This window comes from Cannabis sativa, chromosome X (genome assembly GCF_029168945.1).
Source record: "Cannabis sativa cultivar Pink pepper isolate KNU-18-1 chromosome X, ASM2916894v1, whole genome shotgun sequence".
Classification (NCBI taxonomy): domain Eukaryota; kingdom Viridiplantae; phylum Streptophyta; class Magnoliopsida; order Rosales; family Cannabaceae; genus Cannabis; species Cannabis sativa.
Window position 1 is genome coordinate 19,449,294 of NC_083610.1, and position 23,464 is coordinate 19,472,757.

Below are 23,464 nucleotides of genomic sequence, written 5' to 3' on the forward strand. Positions count from 1 at the left end.
GTTCCAGTAAAGCAAGCAAGTGTTAAAAGTCCGTGAGAAACTACTTACAAAAAGGCGCAGTAAATAAACTACTCCTACCCGGACTCCCTAGTTCGGCCCTAGCAAAGTCCCGAACTTTAATGCTGGCAGCATCGTCTCCAAGATAACTGTCCGAGGGCCGAAACCAGCTGGACGCTATGTAAGCCGACGGACCTAAGGGAATAGGTTCCGGAGGGCCGGGGCCCATCCGGGACCGACCTAGGTAATCTCCTAAGTTTGTAAAATAAAACTCCTTCAAATGATCCCCCCACCGGGTCGACGGCATCTTAAACCTACGGAGACGCTCGTCGAACCCTATGGGCCTACGACTGGTATATTCATCAACTGAAGGGACATATTGAATTATCAAAGGAGACTTACCACCAGCACCAGAAGTGCTAGCACCCGGAGCGCCCGAGTTTGGTTCGGGGACTGAAGGCTGAGGCCGGGAAGTCTGGTTCTCGGAAGAACCTTCAAGACGAAGGGGTCCCCCGGCGGAAGGACCTCCAATCTCTTCTTGAAGAATCTTGTCAAAAAATTTTGCCTCGGACTTCCCGCCGATGGCTTGGCTCCTCCGCACCACCGGGCTCCCCACGCGGAGCCCTCTCCCAGAGGCAGCCTGGGCACTGGAATACGCCTTCTCCTGGGCCCTCCGGTAGAGATAATCTTGGTACTTCTTCTCTGCCGTAGCAATAAGCTCATCCCGGAAGGCCTTCTCCGCGACTGGCGCCCTCACGTTGGGGCAGATAACCTTGGAAAGGTTGGAGTCATCCACGGATTGGTGAGAAAGGATGAGTTTGGCCTTTCTACAATTCTCCGTGGTGACCAAGCCCCCGACGTCAAGATCGGCATGGTCGTAAGAGGCGAAGGCTTGGGCCCTTCGAAGGAACGCCTGAGTAGTGAGCGTCCGCTGGTAAGGTGGGATCCGCACCCACTCCGTGAGCAGCTCCGGATGGTCCACGGCCCTAAAGCCGGAGGAGAAGAAAAATCGGTGGCGGTACTCCTTAACATGAGTCTGCCTATTATACGGAACCACCCCTTCGTTAGCAGGGTGGATCCGGAACCCATAAAAACCGTCTTTAAGTTTGTCCCCTTTCTTGGGGACGGATACAAGTTCGTAAAAATATAAAATCTCCGCCGGGCTGGGAGACCCCCAGCCGCGTGCGGCATAAAAAATAAATAAGCCTGAGAGCAGGCGGTATGCTTGAGGAATAAGTTGGTATGGCGCAAGGCCGACAAATACAAGAAAATCAACAAAATAGTCCTGGAGCGGGAGCATAGCACCGGCCATCAGATGGGTCTGACTCCAAGCCCCGAAACCATCATAGTTGAGGTTGGGTGTCTCCGAATCACGGGGAGGCCGGTGGAAGGTCCCTGAGGTAGAGGGTTTGATTCCAGCTACGTTAATGATGTTCTCCAGCTGGTGAGGGCAGGTCAGGGTCGATCGAAGCTCGGCCGCCTCCCAGCCAGTGGCGCGGGACTTGTACCCTTCCTGGGCAACAGGTCCCAGAGAAACCTCCTCCAGGGTGGCAATACTCTTCCCCTTCTTCTTCGAGGACTTTGAGCCAGAAGCAGACATGATATGCTCTGAGAAAAACGAAAAGAAAAAACCCAGCAGTTAGGCCCCATATCAAACCCTAAACCAGAAAAAAGGGAGTGGGGGTCCCCTAACCGCTGGAAAGAGGCCCCCTCCGGACACGTGTCACCTGGGAAACTCGAAAGAGAATCCCTGAACAAGTGTCGGGTGCAGTAAAATCACAGTAAAAGTGGTTTTGCAAAAAGGAAAAGAAAAAGTCTTCCTATGCCCTAAGCAAATGCTAAGCGAAGGATACACGGCCTTCTTCAAACAAAACTGTACGACTACAACTAATACAGTGAAACGTAAGAGCAGAACTCAAAGAGCTCAAACACTCACACTCCAGAAATCCCTGAGTACGAACCCAGAAAACAAACAAAATAAATGTAAGCATGCTAGTGTCTAAAGATGCGAAAAACTTACAGATGATTGTTGAACTGGGGGTACTGGGTATGGTTGAGCGAGAGTTGAGAAGCACTGGCGAAATCGAACACTGGAAGATTACAGAAAATGTTCAAGTGTTAAGACGGTTTGTGCTACTTTGAGGAAATTTTCTCTCTGAGAAATTCAAGCAAAAATGGTAAGGAATGGAAAGTAACCAAAATGAAGGAAAGGTGGTGGCTTTTATAGGCAAAAATGCCTGAGGAACAGGCGTCTTCACCTACCAATCGTACGGTTGGGGAAGCACACGATTCGAATTCCCAACAGATCGACGGGCCAGATCAATCCGCCATTAAGGCGGTGCAAACGTTTGAGTATCCGCCTGACACCATCAATGCGCCGCATCAATCAGGGGGCGTGAAACGAATCGACCTCTGCAAAAGTGAATCACTGCATTTAATGCCATTATTAGGCACACCTTCACGCGCCCCACGTCGTATCGTAAGACCGAGGAGGCGGCTGGAAACATTCCTACGAACAAACGAATTGTCGCATTAAATAACGTCATTTAATGTGCCTCCCACGCGCTCGAGACTCGAGCTGGGGAAACGAGGAGTCAACTGGAGACACTTGGACAAGCCTTGGTTTATTTTTACTAAGTAAACAAGGCTTGGGGGGTAAATGTTGCTCCTAAAATCGCCCAATATACGTGGACCAGTCAGGAAGGGACACGTGGATCAAACTACTTGAGAAGAGCTGCTAAGTCTTTAAATGGCACCAGGAAGCGTTATTCGCATGGGTCCCGGAAGATACACCCGGAGTACAAGGTACTCCCGGAAGCGAGCACAACTCAAAGGCACTCCGGGATGTGTCAGGTCTCTCCCGAGACATCAAGTCGCATTTAATGCCGCATGGGAGGAAGCGTGTTAGGACTGTACACGCAATAAAGTCTGACGGCACATCCCCCAAACAGCAGCGCTACAGTAATGACCATTTAAGTCTAGCGACGGCTACTCTGCGAAGAGTCACGTCAATCATAAGACAAAAAGGACATTCTCCATAAAAACCCTACAGCACCTAGGGATTTGACCATGCATCACCCATGGTATATTCATCGGAAATGCCCAACTTTATGGATACTTACAGACACATGTGTAAGTACAATTCTAGGGATTGCCCCACTAAAACACTATAAATACCCCCTCAAAGCTCATTTAATGGGGTCGGAAAAATCTTGGCTGCTGAAGAGCAAACAGAGAAAAAACTCACCAAGAACATTCCTTGTATTAAGGAGAAAAACATTCTCCCAAGTGTAAGATCTGTATTAAAGACATCCATAAATATCAGTGGCTCGTGGACTAAGGCTCATTAACGCCCCAACCACGTAAAAAGTCTTCATCTCGCTTTCGTACAGCTCATTATTATACTCATATTTTATTGGTTGCCGAAAACCTCGGTCAACATTTCCCAATAAAAATATCCGCCTCCTCATAGTCAAAAATAAATAATACATGTAATACAGATCTTTGTAATGGAGTACCTAAAAGAAACAAAACTTCAATTACCATAATCGGAAAAGGTTTAAGTGAACTAAATAATGACTAAGAAGATCTAAATTACAAAATGAAAATAACATGTCTATATGAGGATGATTTTTTTGCTATATGAGCATGATTGATCTAAGAGAAAATAGATAAACCTATAAACATATAAATATACTTAATATTAATTTTGACAAAGAAACAATTTAATTATAAACAATTCTAAATATCAGCTTGACAATTTTAACACACTAATGTATACATCATGATAATTTTATTTTATTTGATATCAAATGATAGAGATTATTGAGGTTTTCAGCCATGGAAAACACACTATGATCAAAAAGTAATGCTTATTAATTGTATATTTCAAAGAAACTCTAATTTCCATGAATGTCGCTAATAAGATATAAACAATAAAGTTGTAAATTAAAAAAAAAAGTAGCAAAATTTCAGTTAATATAAGAAATAGAACAAATTGAAGATTTATACAATACTGGAATTTGAACTCTTAGATGCCATTAGCGAAGAGGCAAAACTCGTTAGATCTCCTAGTAGAACACTACCTTAATGGTCTGAACACAAAAATTGTAGAAATCAAAATATGAATAAATTAGCATCATCAACAAAAGGAAAATTAAAGGGAAAAGACTTAATAATTACGTGACAAATAATTATTAATTGAATTAAAAAATTAAGATTATAAGATTAATTCAAATTATTGTTCATATAATGATTCTAGAAAGAGTAAAATTAAGATTATAAGATTAATTGAATTAAACTTTTTTATATTAACAAAATTGTTGCTTTAATTTTTCATCACACTGAAAACATATTGTTTTAGCTCTATTAGACAATCATATTTTCCCTCGTAAAAAGTCATTTTTTTTTATAATTGAAAGATGTGATGTTTGAGTAATTACATGTATCGTGTAATTGAAGATTTGATGTTGAGTCATTTTTTTATTTTTATTAATGATGTTTATTTTTTATTTTTTTTTATTTAATGAGATTTATTTTATTATATATAAATAAAAAGTGATTCATGAATTTTTCATAAACCACTTTATTTTTAATAATAAAACATTTTATTTTTAATATAAATAAGAAGTCACCCATGAATTTTTCATAAACCAAGAATTCAGTTATATAGGCACACTTTATATAAAAAATAGATATAGATAAGCATCTATTACAAAGTAATTATATAGCAATATTGAGACAGAAAGAGACTAGCTAGTTTGTCAAAATGGCCGTTTTATTAAAATAGAAAAATCAAGAAAAGCTATCCATTGCAAATTCATACAAATATGATTCTCAGGTGAATAAGAATGGTCGTTTAGGCCTGATCTAGAGATATAGCAAATGTACGTACTGGCCAGTAATGTTTTACTTTTTAAGAGAGAAGTGGGAAAATGATGACCTAAGCTTGACTAAACCCCTGTCCCAAACCACATATGTCTTTTTAAGCCATGGAAGGGACGCTATAAATATTATTATGTGTGAGAGCGAATATATGAGTGAGTACTGAGTATAGTGTTCCAAATAATAATAATAATAATATAACAGAGAGAGAGAGGCCAACACACAAAAGGGTCATTCTTCTTACACCATCACAGTGTTACCTCCTTCCTCTGTTATATCTATATTATCCCACTTCTCCAAGAGGACCCCATATCTAATCTCTACTCACTACAAATTTATATAAATATTATGTGTATATCTAATTATCATCAGCTAACATTATTATTTTTTAGAAATGTGCATATAAAAATTAATTAAATTATAGGATACTTTTTTTAAAAAAAACCAAATTATATATAGGGATACTTGGAAATATTATATCTTTATATGTTCTATAAGTATTAATTCTATATGTATGTATATATATGCAGCAAATTAGAGGTTATATATATAATTATGTAGGGAAAATTAATACAATTACTTTTAAATGCAATTTTCAAACGTACAATTAATAGTAATAGTAAGTAGGGAAAATTTATAGTATACGTACCCTTAATTGTTTTAGTACAGTCTCTATATATATATAAAAAAAAATAATAGTCCAATTAATGTTTTTATTATAAAGTTATTATTTAAAATTACTTCTAATTTCAAAAAAAAAAAATTAAAAAATTTACGGTGTTAAAATTATTTTGTTGTACGAAACATTATTTTTTCTTGTATGTGCACGCAGTACACATTATTTGAATTTTTATTGATGATACTATAAAGTATAAACTATAAATATTTTAGAAATTTGCATGTATATAGTTTTAAATAATTATAAAAGATTAGATTATAATATTTTTCTTAATACCAAAACAGATATAAAATATATATCAAAATAATTTTTTTTAGATTTACCGTTATATGTGTATATATATAATACACATATACAATGATACATTCGGCTAATAATTGGTCTTAATTATAAATAAAAGCAATTAAAGTAGAACAATTATATATATTAAAAAAAATAGTGTGGTCCTGGTCAGAAAATTTGTAAAAATATTAGAATGACAAGGATCCTACGTAGGTAGCCAAATCCAATGACTGCAACAACTTCATTATTAATGCCTATTTCGTATTAATTTAATTATCTCCATATTCTTACTAATCAGCGCCTCGAAAACGCAGTCACTCTCTCACTAGTTACTAGTTACTAACTCATTATGTACATTATATACGTTATACATATATATCTCTACGTTTATCTCGAGTAGTCAAGCAAGAGAAGTCATAGAAATATACGATTATATATATATATATATATTAACGTTTTCTAATAATTATCAATTATATATCATTATTGTTTTCAAGTATTGATCAAGATTATTAGAAAGTCCATGCATGTTATATTACTAGCTATCACTTATTATCTCATCACAATTTCAACAAATAAATCATGCATTGCCAAGAAAATTATATTATTCAATGATTAATAATGTATACAACATATTTAATTTTAATTTATTGGGTATAGGATCCTCCATCGGTTGAAGATTTTATAGGGTTAAAACTTAAAAGATTCTTAAACCATTATTTTAATATTGTACTAATAGTGTTGAGATTTTTATAAATAGCATTGCTTAATTAGTTAGTAATATTTTTAAAAATATATGAAATTTGATCTTTAATTACACCAATACTAATATCACATCCAAACAAAATTATTATTATGTGATATTTTAAGGTGTAAAAGAGAGAAATGAGCTTCATGGAATATGGATTCACATTTGTACTCAACTAGCTAGGTCGGCTAATAAAGCCAGCTAGATCCACCACTCTTTCTTATCCACTTTCATAGCAACTATTTGCTTTGGTTAATCACTTTATAATTAAATATTCTTATTACAATGGAAAATTCAATTCATCAACTAAAGAATTCCCTTTGTAATAAGTTAAAATATACATATATTTGCGTCGTATTGTTTTATGCTAATTTATTTAACTTTCTATACACAAACTTTTGTCTTTTAGTTTTTATATTAGAGCTAAATAAATAATAAAAAAAGAACCTCCTCAAACATGCAAGTTACCAAACTGGCCTTGTTAAAAATGTTTGATTATTTTTTTCTTCAAAAAGGAAAACAATAATTGATATGTACTATCTAATTGACTGTATTCCTGTAATAATTCTATGCATGTAAAATTGTAATTGAGCCAATCAACTTCCATTATTTCATTCAAAATTAAGAAGTCTTGGCATTATTATTATTTGAGTAATAATATGCACCCACGAAATATAATAGCTAAGAGGTAAAATATATAGCTGAAACTTTAATTATCTTATTCTTCCCCATATCAATGTGCCAAACTCTTCTCTATTTTAGCTAAAGAACTTTTTAGCTATTTTTTTTAGCTAAATATAGCTACAAATTATTGATGGTTTAAAATATTTTATAATATATTTTTACAATTTTTGCTTTGTCTATTTTTTAAATTGTACATTATTTATTTACTTTTATTATTTTTTAATATTTAATTAATAATAATAAAAAAGTTGAAAGATAGTATTGAAAAGAAATATAAAAATTTCATATTATATTAAATATTTTAATATGATATTTATTTTTCTGGACATATAAATATATAATATTTTTGTACATAAAATAAAATTTAATATATTATTATACAAAAATATATATAATTTAATTTAATATAATATAATACTTAATACATACTAAACGAGTCTGAGTTATTTTAAAAGATAGGATAAAGAAACTCACATCTGACTATTCTATACTACCAAGAGTGTGATTTGTGTTGTAAGTAAATATAATTGACTAAAAAATACTGTATAATTTTGATCCGAAATAAGGAGATAAAAAGAAGAAAAAAAAAGAGAAAAAGAATCTTTTGGAGATGGACATAGATATAGATACGTACGATCATTGTTTTCCAAAGAATCGACGGTGGAGAATGAAAGAACAACTTGATCTGATCACATAAATTTCAATAAAAATATTGGATCAGCCTCTTGTGTGGAAACACGGAACCGTTTACCATTCACCCTAACTCCTTGGAACCCATAAAAACAAAACTCAACCCCGGTTAAATTTAAATACCAAAACTTAACCCTAGTTACTTTCTTAACTAATCTACCTCAATTTTCTCCGCAATGCACATTTTCCCTCTCTATATATGCAAAAACATATATTCCCTCTTTCACTCTCACTCTCACTCTCATTTCATTTCAGTCTTGTAAGATTACCATTTTGCCCCCACAAAGAATAAATATAAATATATATATGTGAGAATTATATATTTGAGTAAACTCAGAATGAGCTGCAATGGCTGCCGAGTTCTCCGAAAAGGTTGCAGTGATAATTGTATGCTTAGAGAATGTCTACAGTGGATTGAAACGCCTCAGGCCCAAGCTCATGCCACTCTCTTCGTCGCCAAGTTCTTCGGACGAGCCGGCCTCATGTCCTTCATCTCCGCCGTCCCACAACACCACCGCCCTGGTATTTATTTATTTACTTATTCAATTCAATGAAAATGGAAAAACCCAAACAATTGATTAATAAACTGATCAGGTTTTTTCATCGAACAGCTCTGTTTCAATCTCTGTTATACGAAGCCGTTGGAAGGACTGTGAATCCGGTCAACGGCGCCGTAGGTCTGTTATGGATGGGAAACTGGCACGTGTGTCAGGCGGCCGTCGAGACTGTTCTTCGCGGCGGCGCGTTGGGGACACTCTCTGAGTCGTCTTCGGCTGATCATCCAACGGTCTCGCGGCGGCGATGGCCCAAGAAAAGACCATGTAGTACCGTTAATAATTTTGATGAGGGAACATCGGATCCGTACGGTTTAGAACCGTCGGATCTTGATCTGTGCTTGATGGCTGCCGGGACTAAAATGGAGAAGAAGATCAGTAGAGAGGTGAGTCCGACTTCGGAGGAAGGGTCCGAAACGACGACGTTGGGTAGTAATTCAGTGGATTCTGATACTTTTTTAGGCGGTGCAGGAATTAATGATAAAAGATCTAAGCTTCTTAGATTGTTTATGTAGAATTAATTATAACTCTTTAATTTGTAATCATTTTTATTTCTCTTCTTTTTTTTTTTCATTTTGGCCAAAATGAGGTGATTAGTTTTTTTTTTTTTTAAGAATAAAAGAAAAGATATATATACTATAAGAGAAATATCTAAGCTTCGTTTTTCTCATTATATGTTTACCTTTGTGTATGCACACAAACGATCTAACTACTGCATGGAAAATATAGCATAAGTTAGAGTGGGGTCTAAGCATGGCCTATCTCCACTACTCTTCTTATTGGCCAAGTATTTACTTAGGGTGCGTTTGGAAAATCAAAATGTAATTAGATTTGTGTGTAATTGGAAGTAATTACACAATTTGACATGTTTGTCTGATGTAACTGTGTAATTGGAAGTAATTGAGGGGTTCTAATTACACTATTCAATTCTCATGGGCCCCCATGAGAATTGAATGTAATTACTAAAAACTTTTCATATTAAACATTAGCTATTAGAAAATATTATTTTTCTATGTAATTACTAACTATTTTGCCAAACAAGATATGAGGAATTATACCGCCCCATATTCAAACACACCTTGCATTTTAAAATATAGTGTAATTACTAAACTGTGTAATTACTACCCTAGTAATTACCCTGCCTAGTAATTACACAGTTACGTCCAAACACACCCTTAAAGAAAATTGGTTGAAGGATTTGGTTGGATTTACCATTTAAAATCACTTTAAAAACCTGCTCCTCAAGCTCTAAGTTTGAAAGAGTAACTTCTTGCAAAAGTGTTTCATATTTTATAATTTTAACAAGTTTTAAGCAATAGATTTGTGTTGTATTTAGTTATATATTGATTAATAATCGTTTAAATCAATTCAATTATCAATCTACAATTTTTTTTTTATTTAAACGTTTATATATTACAAGCATATTTTACCCGAATCCAAAACCTCCAACACATACATCCACCTATGGCCACTTAAGCTATCAGCTAGCCTCGAGTAGTTAATTATCAATCTACAATGATAAACGAGATGCATCTCCTCACAACAGAATTTGTATTTTCTTAAAAATAAGTTGATTTATAAATATAAAAATATTTCCTAAAGTAACATCTATAATAAGCTAAAGGAAATTGAAATAAATATATTGCTAGTTTATTATTCAATATACTTATGCTAATAACAATATATTAGTATGCATGCAAACAAATAAGTAGTAATGGACTTTTTTTAAAAAAAAAAAAAAAAAGTAAAATATATAATATGAGAAATGCTAAAAAAAAATACTTTGGGTGAGCATAATTATTATATTCTCAAGAGATGTCATATTATTATTCATCTAATTTTGTATTTTATAAAAATAAACATTAATTATTTACTAAAAGCTATTTTATGATAGTATGGCTTAATAATATTAATAACGCTCATATAATAAAGTCTCAAGTTATAATAATTAGACAACTTTCATTAAAATGAACGTTGATTAATGCAACAAAACAAATCAAACTAAAGTAAAGTATATTGAAGTAGTGGCAACATGATAGAATTAGAAAATGAAATGTGACAAGTAATATACTTATTTATGTCGTTTATTGATAAGAATTTATTGTTGTATTTGTATAGATGGTTGCGACCAAGGCTGCAGTAGTGTGTTTATGCAATTATGCTATTGCTATGCATAAGCATTTTTTAGAATATATAGTTAGTGGGGAGTGTTAAGTCAATGTTGGGTCGCCGCGTCATCCTACAAACAACTCCAATTTCTCTTCACATCAATAATATGTTCAACTTTTTTGACCTAAACAAGTACCACAAAAATAATAAAAATGACCATTCTTTTCTTTGTCAAATAGTAATATATGTTTGTTTTCAAGTTATACACTTTTTTCTAAGTACAATATTCTTGCTATTATATTCTATTTAATGGTTGTTAATACCCATTGTTTTTGGAGACAAAATAGATTATGTATATTTTGTCCATTACTAACTAGATCCGACATCATGTTGTCCCTACTCTCTCTACAAAGACTACATGTATATATTTTTCTCTTTTTTTTTCAGTAAATATACAAACCCAGAAAATAAACTAAGTTAACTAATAAACTAAGAAGATTATTGTTACAAAATACACATATTTTACGGCAAAATTGGTTCATAATTCAAGCTCAAGTCTCAGTATGATTGTTGAGGTCTCCCATAAATGTCATGGTGTTTTATTTTGATGGGTGTAAAATTTATATAAGAAGAAAAAAAAAGTCGGTCATGAAGATGTGGAGTGTATTTTTAGGTGTAAAATTGTGGCCTGAGAGAGACCCAACAAAAGAGCAGTTAATGGATCGAGTGAAGGAAAGTAGTGTGGGACTAACTAACAAGCTTCAACCGCCGCACGTACAGGAACATCAACGTGTGCTGTCGCTGACTAAACTAGTCAACAAGTCAACACAAAGACCATAACAACCAATAATTATAAAAGTAACAAAAAAAATTATGCAACAACATCATCCAAGTGTCAGCAAAATATAATTCTGAATATATGACAGTAATTAATGGTGAGGGATGAATTTTGTGATGTGGCCCTGCAAAAATTTCAGATTAACCAACTAAACTAGGAAGTAGGAATTTATAACAATCATCTTATAACTTAATAATAACAACACTTGAGTAATAATAGATTGGTTTTGTGTAGTCAGAAAGAATAACAACAGCATATTTAGGAGAAATTTTGGCACAAACTACTTAAATCAATAGTGATCAGGTCAATTACATTATATACATATACATTTTCTTGCCTCAAGGAAAACAGTGTTCTTGTATAATACAGCTAATTTGTAAGAAATAAAGAAAGGGGCCATTCTTTTTTCTTTATTTTTTTTTCCCTTTTCTGATACATGACTTGACATAGAGAAGACCACAAAAGGTTGCAAAAAAAAAATATGCCAAATGAGAAGTCAAAACCAGCTTAGTAATAATACCTCTTAATGACTTGAAATCTTAACCCATCAAGCTTATTACCTGCCAGTGCTGCCTCCTCATACTCATTGGTAGGTAGTAGTGGTAGTGGTAGTGGTAAAAGAAATGGATGGTGTTGTAATGTTAGCATAAGAGTGAGTCGTAGTCAAAATCAGATCAGTTCTACACACGTGTTGTCAGGCTGCTCGTACTTGGTACACGATTTAGTTGTATTATATGCGTTCTCAAGCTACAATCCTTCACCTGTCCCAACCATTTATGGTGAAAAATTATTTATGTTTCTTTCAAGGGTCCAAACACTAGATTTGGAGGAAGTTAATATAAGGCACACTTACCTGCATGGCTGCTACAGTGGACAAAAAATCTTTGCATTGTTCAAGCAGAAACCGTTCTTTCCCAGTTACTTTCACAAGTTCTGCCACCACCGAGTTCATTTCCTCCATCTGTAGATGACAACAAAAGTCATGACAGGTGACACTTAATGCTAGCTCAACGATTGAGTGGGTAAGTTAGTGCATGAGAAAATGTACTGAGTTATAATTTCATGTGGATACTAAAAGAAACCTCCTCCATAGTCATCAACTGTGGTTTCTCTATAAAACTTTAGAATATGTGAACTTTTGGATCATATGGTCTTTATCTTTATAAATTGAAAATCAATTTACGCTTTATGTCAAGGATTCTTCATCTTTTAGATTCAAAAACTAGCAAGAAAATAATAGAGAGCAATTTCTTCGTTTCAGAAATTTGCCTGTTTTCTGTAAACAGGCAGAAATATCACTCTAAAAATGAGGCAACGAAATATTCATATTTCATCATACTCCGGATACCAAAGTCATAAGAACTCTTTCACATCACATAAAATTCAAGGTAGTGCAGTTTTGTTGTTATGTTTAGATAACACCCTAAGTATAAAATTTCTTTGGTGCCTTGCCAGAAATCATAATATTTTCTCCTCAAAGTAATAATTGTTGTAACTAGTAAACATTCAGAAGAAGAAGAAAAGAAAAAGACAAATTACCTTGAGAGAAAGAGAGCATATTGATGATCCCATTGCCTGCATCACATCAACGGCAGAACCCACAGCATCCTTTAAATTTTGAATGTCAGCCTGATAAGGTGGAATAGAAAAAGCATTCCATCAGAATGATGTTAAGGTTTTACATGAGAATTAATATCTCATTATCAAAGAAAAGAGAAGAGAAGCACAAAAAGAAGACATACTACTGTTTTCCCAACAACTGGAAGACGTAGTGTACTGGCTTTTAAGGCTTCAGTCGCTCCAAGCAAGGAACTAGAATGATCTCTATCTAGAAGAGCCCAATCTTCCAAATAAGTAATCTACATCCACAAAGTAAAATAAACATTATGAGCAAAGAACATCATTTGACCGAGAAAGTAGCAAAGGTCACAAGTAAACAATTATCCAAGATAGTTGTCTGTATAATTATTACAATACATACAAATATGTATTTATATATAAATACAAAAATATTGTATGAAATTGCTTTCAAATCCTTGCATTTGCTTCCACAATATCTTGAGTGTGTGTGTATCGATACAAAAGGGGGAGTCAGCTGTCCAACTAAATCAGGATATCAGAATACACAATCTAAGCTCCTACGATATTGCACTAAGAGTTGCCAATATGATAAAACTCCAACATAACAGCTACAAGAATAAATAATTACAATGTATAAATACATTTGCTAGCTCTCAAATTATTGCCAAATTCCGATACATGTTTAGAGACAATAGCATATTGGTCCCTGTTGCCATGTTCCAATACAAGTTTAGACACAGTTGCATATTGGTTCTAAAATATCTCCAATCATAACCACATATGCATTCATGTATTGCTAAACTCTATTTCGAAAAAAAAAAACCATATATGGTTAGACAAGGTGGGCTCACGAAAAATGTCCTGATTATATTTCTACTACAGTTAAAAGGTTTGTTGCTTAAGCCCTATGTAGTTAGTAATATATTTTATTTTAAGTGAAGATACTTCCAGGTAAGCTTTTAGCCTTCCTCCATTTCAAATAACAGAAACTGGTTTCTTTCAAATAAATAAATAAAATAACAGAAACTTGTATTTTTTAGACAATGGGTGTCTTAGGAATTAAGTGATTATAAACCACCAATTAAATTAAGAGACATATAATGATTTGAATCATACTTGTCCCTTGATGATGGAAGTGAGCTTCAATTTTTGCCTCAGCAATAGTAACTTGATCCTTTTAAGTGTGACAGAATGTCGTAACTCTGAGATTGTTACCCAAGCATTCCATAAATTTTTCTGTTACCAAAAAGAGAAAAAAATATCATTAGATCATTGAACCCCCAACAATGCTATAGAGCAAAACAAGTAGTTTATTTCATTGCCTCAAATAGAGCCAGAGAATGCAGTGGGAGCAAAGGTTTTCCATACTTCAAAACACGTACATGCAAATCTAATCTAAGCAAATGCAACATATGAGATACAAAGCAAAAACATGTATTATACAGCAAAACCATACATTATACAGCAGATAACCACTGGCTCATTCTCCATGTGTTATAAAGGTCAAATAAAACCACATAAGCATCTAGAGACAGCCTGAATAAAGTATAGAGGTCACTTATGGGTAAGTTTCTATGTTGGGCACAGTCAGACATGTTCTCAAGCTCAAGTATTATATTATCAAAAACTAACAAAATCACAAGTTCACAAGACATTATTTCTTCATCTACTTTTATTTATTTTAACTTTCTTATGGGACTAAATAGTTCAGACAAGAATCAAAAAAATCTATTACCATCACAAATTAAGGTTCACTGTATGCATACTCGACAAGTAGCCTATGTTCGTAGAAAGATTCGCTATTAAACCACCATATATAGCATATGTTACTTGGTAGATGATTCATACAAGTTTACCAACAACCCCTAATTGGTCCAGCAAACAAGAACTCATGAACTTTCTAGTAATTTAAACACATTTATAGCCATATGTAGAATTTTGTTTTTTTATAATAAAACGGCATTGAATACACCAACTAGCCATATATATGAGAGTGGACAATTCCCCAACCCCGTCCTCAAAAGCACCACAAATCAAATTGCAAGAAAAAGCTCAAAAGAAAATGAAAACTGATGAAAAAGAAAGAAACAGTTCCAGATCATTTTTCTAGTCTTTGTTAATACCACATCTTGCCTTAAGATAAAAGCAACCTACATAGACACTCTACAATAAAATCCTTATATCTACTGCATAGCATTCTAGTACACTTGGGTTATTAGCTCCCTCTTCTAATCGATCCTTTCAACATGTGTGCCTGGATCACAACTTGAACTTAGCCTAAGATTTATAGTTCACCACTTTCTTGCTGGAAAGTCATTCAACTCACATAAATGAACATAGCCCTAAGCACCTACACAATCAGCCATACCAACAATTTAAACTACACTACAGAATTTTCATGCCATTGCCTCTGCTGAACAGAAGGTCACTTTCGAAATAATAAAGGAGTACAGATTAAATCAAGCTTGAACATGTCAACAACTAAAATCATATAAGCAATAACAAAAGTAAAAACGTACCTCTGCATTCAATTTCTGCACCATGAAGGTAGCATCTGCATTTGCATTTACAAACCGCCATTGCAGATACCGGTTATACAGAAGTCTCAACATATGTGCATCAACAATTCGATCTTCCCCCATCTTCCCTCTACGAATATCCACAGAAAAACTCAGAATTGAAGGCGTGCCAGGGTAACTACCATTAGAGTGAGCAGAAGCTCCACTTCTGACCCTGGAAGGACTAGCAATTCCTCTGGATGGTGATGGTGTTGAAGAAGAAGACCACAGTTTACTTGGCGATGCAGGCCTAGTGGCTCCTCTAATAGGGGAAGACATTGTCCTTGGAGAAGATAATGGGGTATCACCGAACTTCCTTGGCTGAGCAAACTTGGACGAAGCTCCCATTCTGGAACTGGGACTGGTCGACAATGGTGAACCCGGATCCTGCAAACGCCTCAAACGGCTATTGGTCTCTTGCCAAAACCTCGCCGACACCACAATTCCACGAGGCCCGGCTCGGCTCTTGGAAACCCCACTGCAGTCTTGTACTCCTGAAGTGCTACCAGACGAGACACTGTCCGTATCAGAAGCTGTAAGATCAGAAGGCACAGAAGACTCATTCACTGAATTAGCATCTGGGGTTTGCTGAACTGTCTTTAAAACCTCAGCACTACCCAAATCCAAGCTCAATCTTCCATCAAAGGAGGCTCTTCTACTCTCATCTATCATTGATTGCTGCAATGCCCGAACCACACTCCCAGATCCGAACCCATTGAGTCTCTTACTGTCCCCGCCAAAATCAACACTTCTCGACATCGGATTTGTACCCAAATTCAAACTCCCTTGCCTAATTCGCGCAGGCCACCGATGTTGATCCCCAGGCCTGGAATTCTCTACCTGATCTCCTCCTCCGTCGCCGATTTTCCCTCTTACGGGGGTAGAACGCCGTCGCTCCGGCGTAGCCTTACGCGAGCTCGGCGTTGCAGCTGTCTTAGTCTTGCTAATCGGAAGCGAGAAGGCCTCTCCTTGGAAAGAAACCGATAAACTCCTTGTCGAAGTGACCAAAAGCTTACTCGCCGCTGAAACTTCCGAAGCGGCATTGCCTTGCCTGGTGGACTCCGGGAGAGGAGTCGTGGAGCGGGCAGACGTCCCGGGACGCCGCCGGTCCACTGATTGAGCCCGCTTCGGCGTCGAAGAGTTCAACGGAGTTGAAACCAAAGTGGAATTGGTGGAGCGTGAGAGCAAGGGAGAAGGGCATCTCCGAGAAGAGGTAGAAGACGATGTGGTTGAATTCGAAGTAGAGGAAGAAGAAGGTGAAGGAGACATGTACCTTGAAGAAACTTGTCTACCTCTTGGTTTTTTGGGAAGAACGCCATTGTTTTTCTCTGAAGGTAAGAGAGGTGGTCTCGATGGGTTTTGAAGATGGGTTTGTTGTCCTTGTTGTTGTTGTTGTTGTTGACGAAGCGAAGAAGATGTCTTTGGGTTTTGAGGGTTTGTTGAAGCTGTTGCTCCTGAAATGGCTGCCACCATCATAGGCCTTCTCTGTTCAGAAACACTGCTTCTCCTCACATTGCCCTCTCCAAGAAGAAGAAGACCAACCAAGACCAAGGGTTTTCACTTTTCAGCTAAACAAAACCACTCACAGACCTCCCTTCACATACACAACCACAAGAATGAAGAAACCCACATATCAGATTCAAGAAATCGAACCAGAATGCCAAATCTTGAAATGGGTTTTCACTTTTCAGCCGATTGTCTGCATTTTCTGGGTTCAGAGAAAGAGAGAGAAAGAGTAGGTGAAGCTTGTGATGTGTGTGAGAGCGTATAAGAGAGAGTGTAGAGTCTCTCAAGTAAGAAGTTGGGGCTTTTGGCTTTCGGTTTTTTTTTTTTTTTTTTTTGGTGATTCTTTGTAGAAAGAAACGTTATATGTTAATCTTCATTAATATTTCTTAAGTTATAAAAAAAAATAATTAATTATCAGTTTCCCAAACCCTCTTAATTACTATTTTATTTTTGAGGAAAGCTAATTAAAATCTTATTATAATTAATTAGTTAATTTTTACGCCAAAAAAACCCATGATGAAATATTTTTTTTAAAAGATTTTTTTAATAGTATTCGTTATATTATTATTTTTGTAAATTTTTGAAAAATTCTAAATAATTTACAATACTAAAAATAGAGTTTCTGATATTTTAATTTACCACGGGTTTAAAAAACTTTAAACGTATTTTTAGCACTGTAAACTATTTAAAAATTTACGAATACTGTCATAAAAATTGACAAAAAATATTCCTACATGTGTTTTTAGAGACGAATGTTGATTAAGAGATTGTAATAGAAGGTTGACAGTAGCACTCTTATTTATTTATTTATTTATTTATTTTATAATTAATCATCTATTATATTAATATTTGCTTGTAATTGTTTTATTTTTTTCTGAATCATATGTCTAAAAAGTAATCATATAATACTTTTCTCTCATATGAAGTAATTATTGTGTTGTTTCTTTCTGAAGCTGTAATAATTTAATTATGCAGAAATATATATATCCTATATATTATGTTAGAAGTTATATATTCACTACGTATTATTTGTGAATAAAAAGAAAACTCATACGACATTTAGGAATTTTTCTTGGGGATTATATAATTATGATTTAAAACAACTAATTCCAAAATATTAATTATTCATTCATTTCTTACTCATACAAAAAAAAAAAAAAAAAAACATTTGATTATTTTACTATTTCCTACCAAAATGAAAAATAAAATTTGATTCTTTTAGTTTTGGACAAATGGATAAAATATTTAATGTAATAAAAATACTTTTTATATATATAAATATATATATATATATATTTTGCAAAATGGCTTTGTTTTTTACTATTTGTTTTTTAGTTATACTTTTTTAGTTTTTGAAAATATACATATAAATTCACATTTATGTAAAAATTAAACAAAAAAATATATTGCGTTTCATACATAAATTTATTAAACTAAGCATGTACATTTTTATAGTTTTGATACAAAATATATTATTTCAATACATGTATCAAACTAATAATAAAAAGAGATATTTATGTTAAAAAAATTAATAATAAATCAAGATTAATTTATAAATAATATAGAACACAAGAATAATAAATAACAATTATGTATGCCTACTAGATTGAGTCATAGAAATTACACAATTTGATAGAAAAATTAATAATAAACTCAAGATCAATTTGTATATAATATAGAACACAAGAATAATAAATAATAATTATATATTCGTACCTGATTGATCCATGGTAATTACCACAATTCGATAGTGTAATACTATCAACTAAGTCTTCCTCCTTATGCTTCTAAATCAGAAGTATTTTTATTTATTTGTTTATCAAAAGTATACAATTGTGATGAGACAATATATATTTATAGAGTTAGGGAGAAAACTTAGCTACATAATCCTAGTTGGACTGGGCCTGCTTATCAAAGGTTTCAACTAACTAGAAAAGCTCACACTTCTGCTTCACCTAGACTTTACACACAGATGTTAAACCCATTAACTATGATCACCAACAATATGGACTAACACAGCAAAGAACTATCCAATCAACCCACCGTTGATTAACTTGTCCACTTCTCGCACAATTGTGTCTACAACCATCGAGTGGTACTTTTAATAAACTAATAAAAGTTAATGTAAGCTCAAATAAAAAGTCTAACAATTTGCGCTAATATTATCCAAACTACACATTTAGTAACCTCACTTCTATTTTGCTCATTACACTTCCATCCAAAAATTTTAGTTAAGTATCATAGTGGACTGTCCATATGTACACTTATGTACATGTAACAAAAATATTTTAGTTTTGGACAAATGAATAAAATATTTAATGTAATAAAAATAATTTATTTTATATATATTTTTTTGTAAAGTAGCTTTGTTTTTTACTATTTGTTTTTTTATACTTTTTTTAGTTTTTGAAAATATACATATAAATTCACATTTATCTAAAGATTAAAAAAATTATTTCGTTTCATACATAAATTTATTAAATTAAGCATGTACATTTTCATTGTTTTGATACAAAATATATTATTTTCATACTTATATCAACTAATGATCTAAAAAAGAGATATTGACGGCAATATTACTTAAATTACACATTTAGTAACCTCACTTTTATTTTGTTTATTATACATTTATCTAAAAACTTCAGTTAAGTATCATAATGGTAAATTTTAAGTGGTAAATTTACACGTGATAAATTTTAAGTAGTCTATGTAATATTAATTATTAAAAATAATTTTAAATATTTAAAAATTTTAAAACAAAAAATAATTAAAAATAATTTATTTTTTTACTTTTTCTTTTTTTTTTTCTTCTTCTTTTTTCTTATTTTTTTGAAAACCCTAATCTTTCTCTTTCTCTCTCTCAACTCTCCCTCTCTTTCTCTGTCAATCGCACGCAGCTCCAACCCCGATCTCTCGGGCTCACCCTCTCCTTCTCTCTCTTCTTCATCGAATAACCACGGCAAGGCCCTTAGAAAATCCAAAACCTAAACTTCTCTTCTCTCCATGATGTCTGTTGCTCCATCTCATAATTATAATTATAATAAACATGCCACTATAAATTATCTTTTCGAAAAATTCCAAATAATATAATTTAAAATAGTTTATTGGATGCGTATGAAGGGAAAAAAAAAATAAGCATCCATGCAACCGAATGTTATACCTGTTTATGACACTATAAATTATTTCTAAAAAAATTAAAATTAGTGAAATATCAATTATAACTAATATACATTGTTATTTTAAAAAAAAAAAATTCTCAAAGTGCTAAAAATTTAAATACCTATATTAGTATTGACAAAAATGGTAGCCTTATAATAAAATTTTCATAATAAGATACCATGATTCATACGAGGTAAAAAAAATTGTTGAGATACACATATATAGGCAAAATCAACCACTCCATCTCATCAATACTTGCACTTGCCAAACAAATATGAAATTATTAAAAAGCATACACTTAGTGAACATTAATGTATGTTGATGATAACTTATCATTACACAATATTAAATTAACCACTCTATCAAAGTACTCTGTTCACCTTCTTAATATATATTTTTAATTTATCTTTTAGTTGTATTAATTAGAGTAGTGATAATGAAATAGTATTTAAGTGCTATTATTTGTGAATTTTGTTTTAGCAATTTAGTTGAGAAAATATTGTTTTTTTAATTTAATTTAGATATTTAATATTTCATATTATATTGATTTGATTATAGGTGAGAGATCTTAGTTTATTTGGTTTATTTTCATAAAGAGAATATTCTTTTTATGGAAATAAAAGATATAAAAGTATAATTAAATTACATTAATTCATTTTTTGTTAATTGTTTCGGGTTTGGTTTTATACAACAAATCGTGTGGTTTTATATGATAGATTTTATGGTTAATTTGGTGGAGATGAACTTAAAAGGGAAACTAGTAAAGAAGATCCAAATTAATTTATCACATCAAACTGTGAATCTATTGCTACAGATCAATCAACATTCAAATCCAAGATTATTTTATTTTAGAAAAAAAATTTATACAGTTGTAAAAACGTGTCATAGCTATCTCTAGGATTTTTATAAGTGCATAAATGAAACCTAGAGAACAATCTCTTCTCTTATCTCTTCTAACTTCATTTCATATCTTAGCTTTGTGAGAAGAGGTTTTTCTTTGTAAAAACCTAGAGTACGTTCAACTAGGTTTTGATTTTCTTGTGATGATCTATTGTGGTTCATAGAATAGGTTAAAGAAAAGTTTTGAACAGGTGGTGGTCTTCGGGAGAAGACTTTTTTAGGTCTTGAATAGGGCTTGATTGGTTTAAGATTTAAAAATTGTCTTTTAAAAGAGTATTTTGGAAACAAAAATTTGAATTTTGTATGTGACAAATTGTTTCTAAATATGTGATTGATTGTAGTGTAATTTTATATTTTTGAGTTTTAAAAAGTTAAATTTGTGATTAGTTGGGAATCTCAAAATAAAAAAAGTAAGACAGTATTTAAAGAGTTTTTAGATTCAATAATTTAAAAACATAGAAAACATAAAATTATTGTTTTTATTTTTAAGCTTAAAATTCAAAATCATATTCAAATTTAGTTTTTAAAAACACTAAACTAATCAAATATTTTTATATGGACCCCCACTTCTTAAGTTTTCAAAAACATAAAATTATTTTCAAATCTCAAACCTTCCATAAGTTTGTTTTTGATTTTACCAAATTAATTGTGGACGCACTATTAACAAGCTTTTGACCTTTGTGTTTTTAAATTTTAATTGTGTATCTTGGGGTTAAAAAGTTGCATATTTCTAACAAATGGCATAACTTTTTTTCATTATTAATTTGGATAAAATCTAATGTGATCGAACTCTAAAAAGTGAGCAGTAAATTGAGTGATATATTTGGACATACTCATTTTGGTTTTGTTTAATGTTCTCATTATGCCTAATATGCCTTAATTAATCAGTCTAGCTCGTGTTATATGATGGTCTCTTCCCTCCTATAATATTAATGTAATTATGTAATAAGTAGCTTAATTAGCAATATTATTATAGTAAAATAATTAATAAGAGGCCATTCCCTTGGTGGGTAATGTGTACATCATCTTAATTTGTTGAGTTTTGTTTCATAAAAGAAATAATCAAGTGTAGTTAGAAACATGTGGTGCAATATTATTTGTTTTAATTGTGAATTAATAACAAAATAATGAGAAAAGTGGGATGACAGACCATTGAGTTATCAATTCCAACAGCAATACAAAAACTTTTTATAGTCTTCTTATTTTATCTTCTTTTATTATTATTATTATTATTATTATTATTATTATTATTATTTCCTTACTAACCCTTTGGAATAATTATTATTAATTCTCTCTAGTAAATGAAAAAACACATTGTCTTACATGTTAACAAAATAAAAAGGTTGAATCTAAACTTGTGTTTATATAAAGAATTTTTATATTATATATTGAAATTTCTAACTTTTTTATTTTTTTTATTGTGGGGTGGATTTTTTTTTTAAAAAAAATACTATATATACTGTGTTAAATTTTTACTGTTGTTCTACGATTATTTTTAAATTATTCTACTGTTGTTTTAATTATTCTATTTTGTTGTTTTACGGTTGTTTTATAAAAAAAATAGTATTTTTATAAGAATTTATAATAGTAAAATTGTAAACTTTCCCCCAAAATCTAATATTTTTATAAAAATTTCTTTATGTAATTCAAAACTAATATTATGTCCTAGTTTTTAATTAATAACAACAAAAACAGGTTTGTTCCCCCATTTTTTTTAATGAATATATAATTAAAGTCATACCCCATGACGAAATAATGAATGAATTGAGCTAACCTACATGAAAGGACCTTCTAAACAGTGGTTTCAGTTGATTTTTTTTTTTTTTTTTTTTTTTGAGGGGACAAATAGTTGAATATCAATAACTTCTTTAATAGTACAACATGACTAATTAACAAGATTAAAGTAAACTAAAATTTTATAAATAAATAATAACATTAGAATAGATAGTTGTGATTTTTGCAAGCTAAGCTAAAACCCATGATATATATTTCATAGGGTTATGAATTTAAGAACAAGATGACATATCTTTATCAATGTCCTCCTCAATCTATAGTTGCCCTTTTGCTTTCATACATTTTTACTTGTGGGTCCAACCTTTCTTCTCATTAAATTTCCAATAGTCTCTACAATCAAATCTATTTTCCAAAATGGGAATTTCTTTTTTTTTTCTTAAGGGGAGTATTTGTATTTCCATTAAGGGTTTTCTTAAAATAAACATAAAAATTATGAAGTGGTCCAATATTATTACATATATTAAGTAACAACTTTTAGGCCAAGCAAAGCAAGTGTAATAA

At 32.4% G+C, this 23,464-nt stretch overlaps 2 protein-coding genes across 2 annotated transcripts; one reads left to right on the top strand and one right to left on the bottom strand.

Moving 5' to 3' along the window:
* The first annotated feature begins 8,186 nt into the window (after positions 1-8,186).
* LOC115706665 (LOB domain-containing protein 37) lies at positions 8,187-9,078 on the top strand. The gene is made up of 2 exons (XM_030634383.2): positions 8,187-8,486; positions 8,576-9,078. The coding sequence occupies exons 1-2, from the start codon at positions 8,303-8,305 to the stop codon at positions 9,031-9,033; spliced, it is 642 nt and encodes a 213-aa protein (XP_030490243.1). The 5' UTR covers positions 8,187-8,302; the 3' UTR covers positions 9,034-9,078.
* A 2,644-nt stretch (positions 9,079-11,722) lies between these two features.
* On the bottom strand, positions 11,723-17,468 carry LOC115703042 (QWRF motif-containing protein 2). Its single transcript, XM_030630524.2, has 6 exons — positions 15,566-17,468; positions 14,163-14,282; positions 13,208-13,324; positions 13,005-13,094; positions 12,319-12,426; positions 11,723-12,226 (listed from the first exon to the last, which is right to left on the bottom strand). The coding sequence occupies exons 1-6, from the start codon at positions 17,078-17,080 to the stop codon at positions 12,146-12,148; spliced, it is 2,031 nt and encodes a 676-aa protein (XP_030486384.1). The 5' UTR covers positions 17,081-17,468; the 3' UTR covers positions 11,723-12,145.
* Between the last annotated feature and the right edge of the window lie 5,996 nt (positions 17,469-23,464).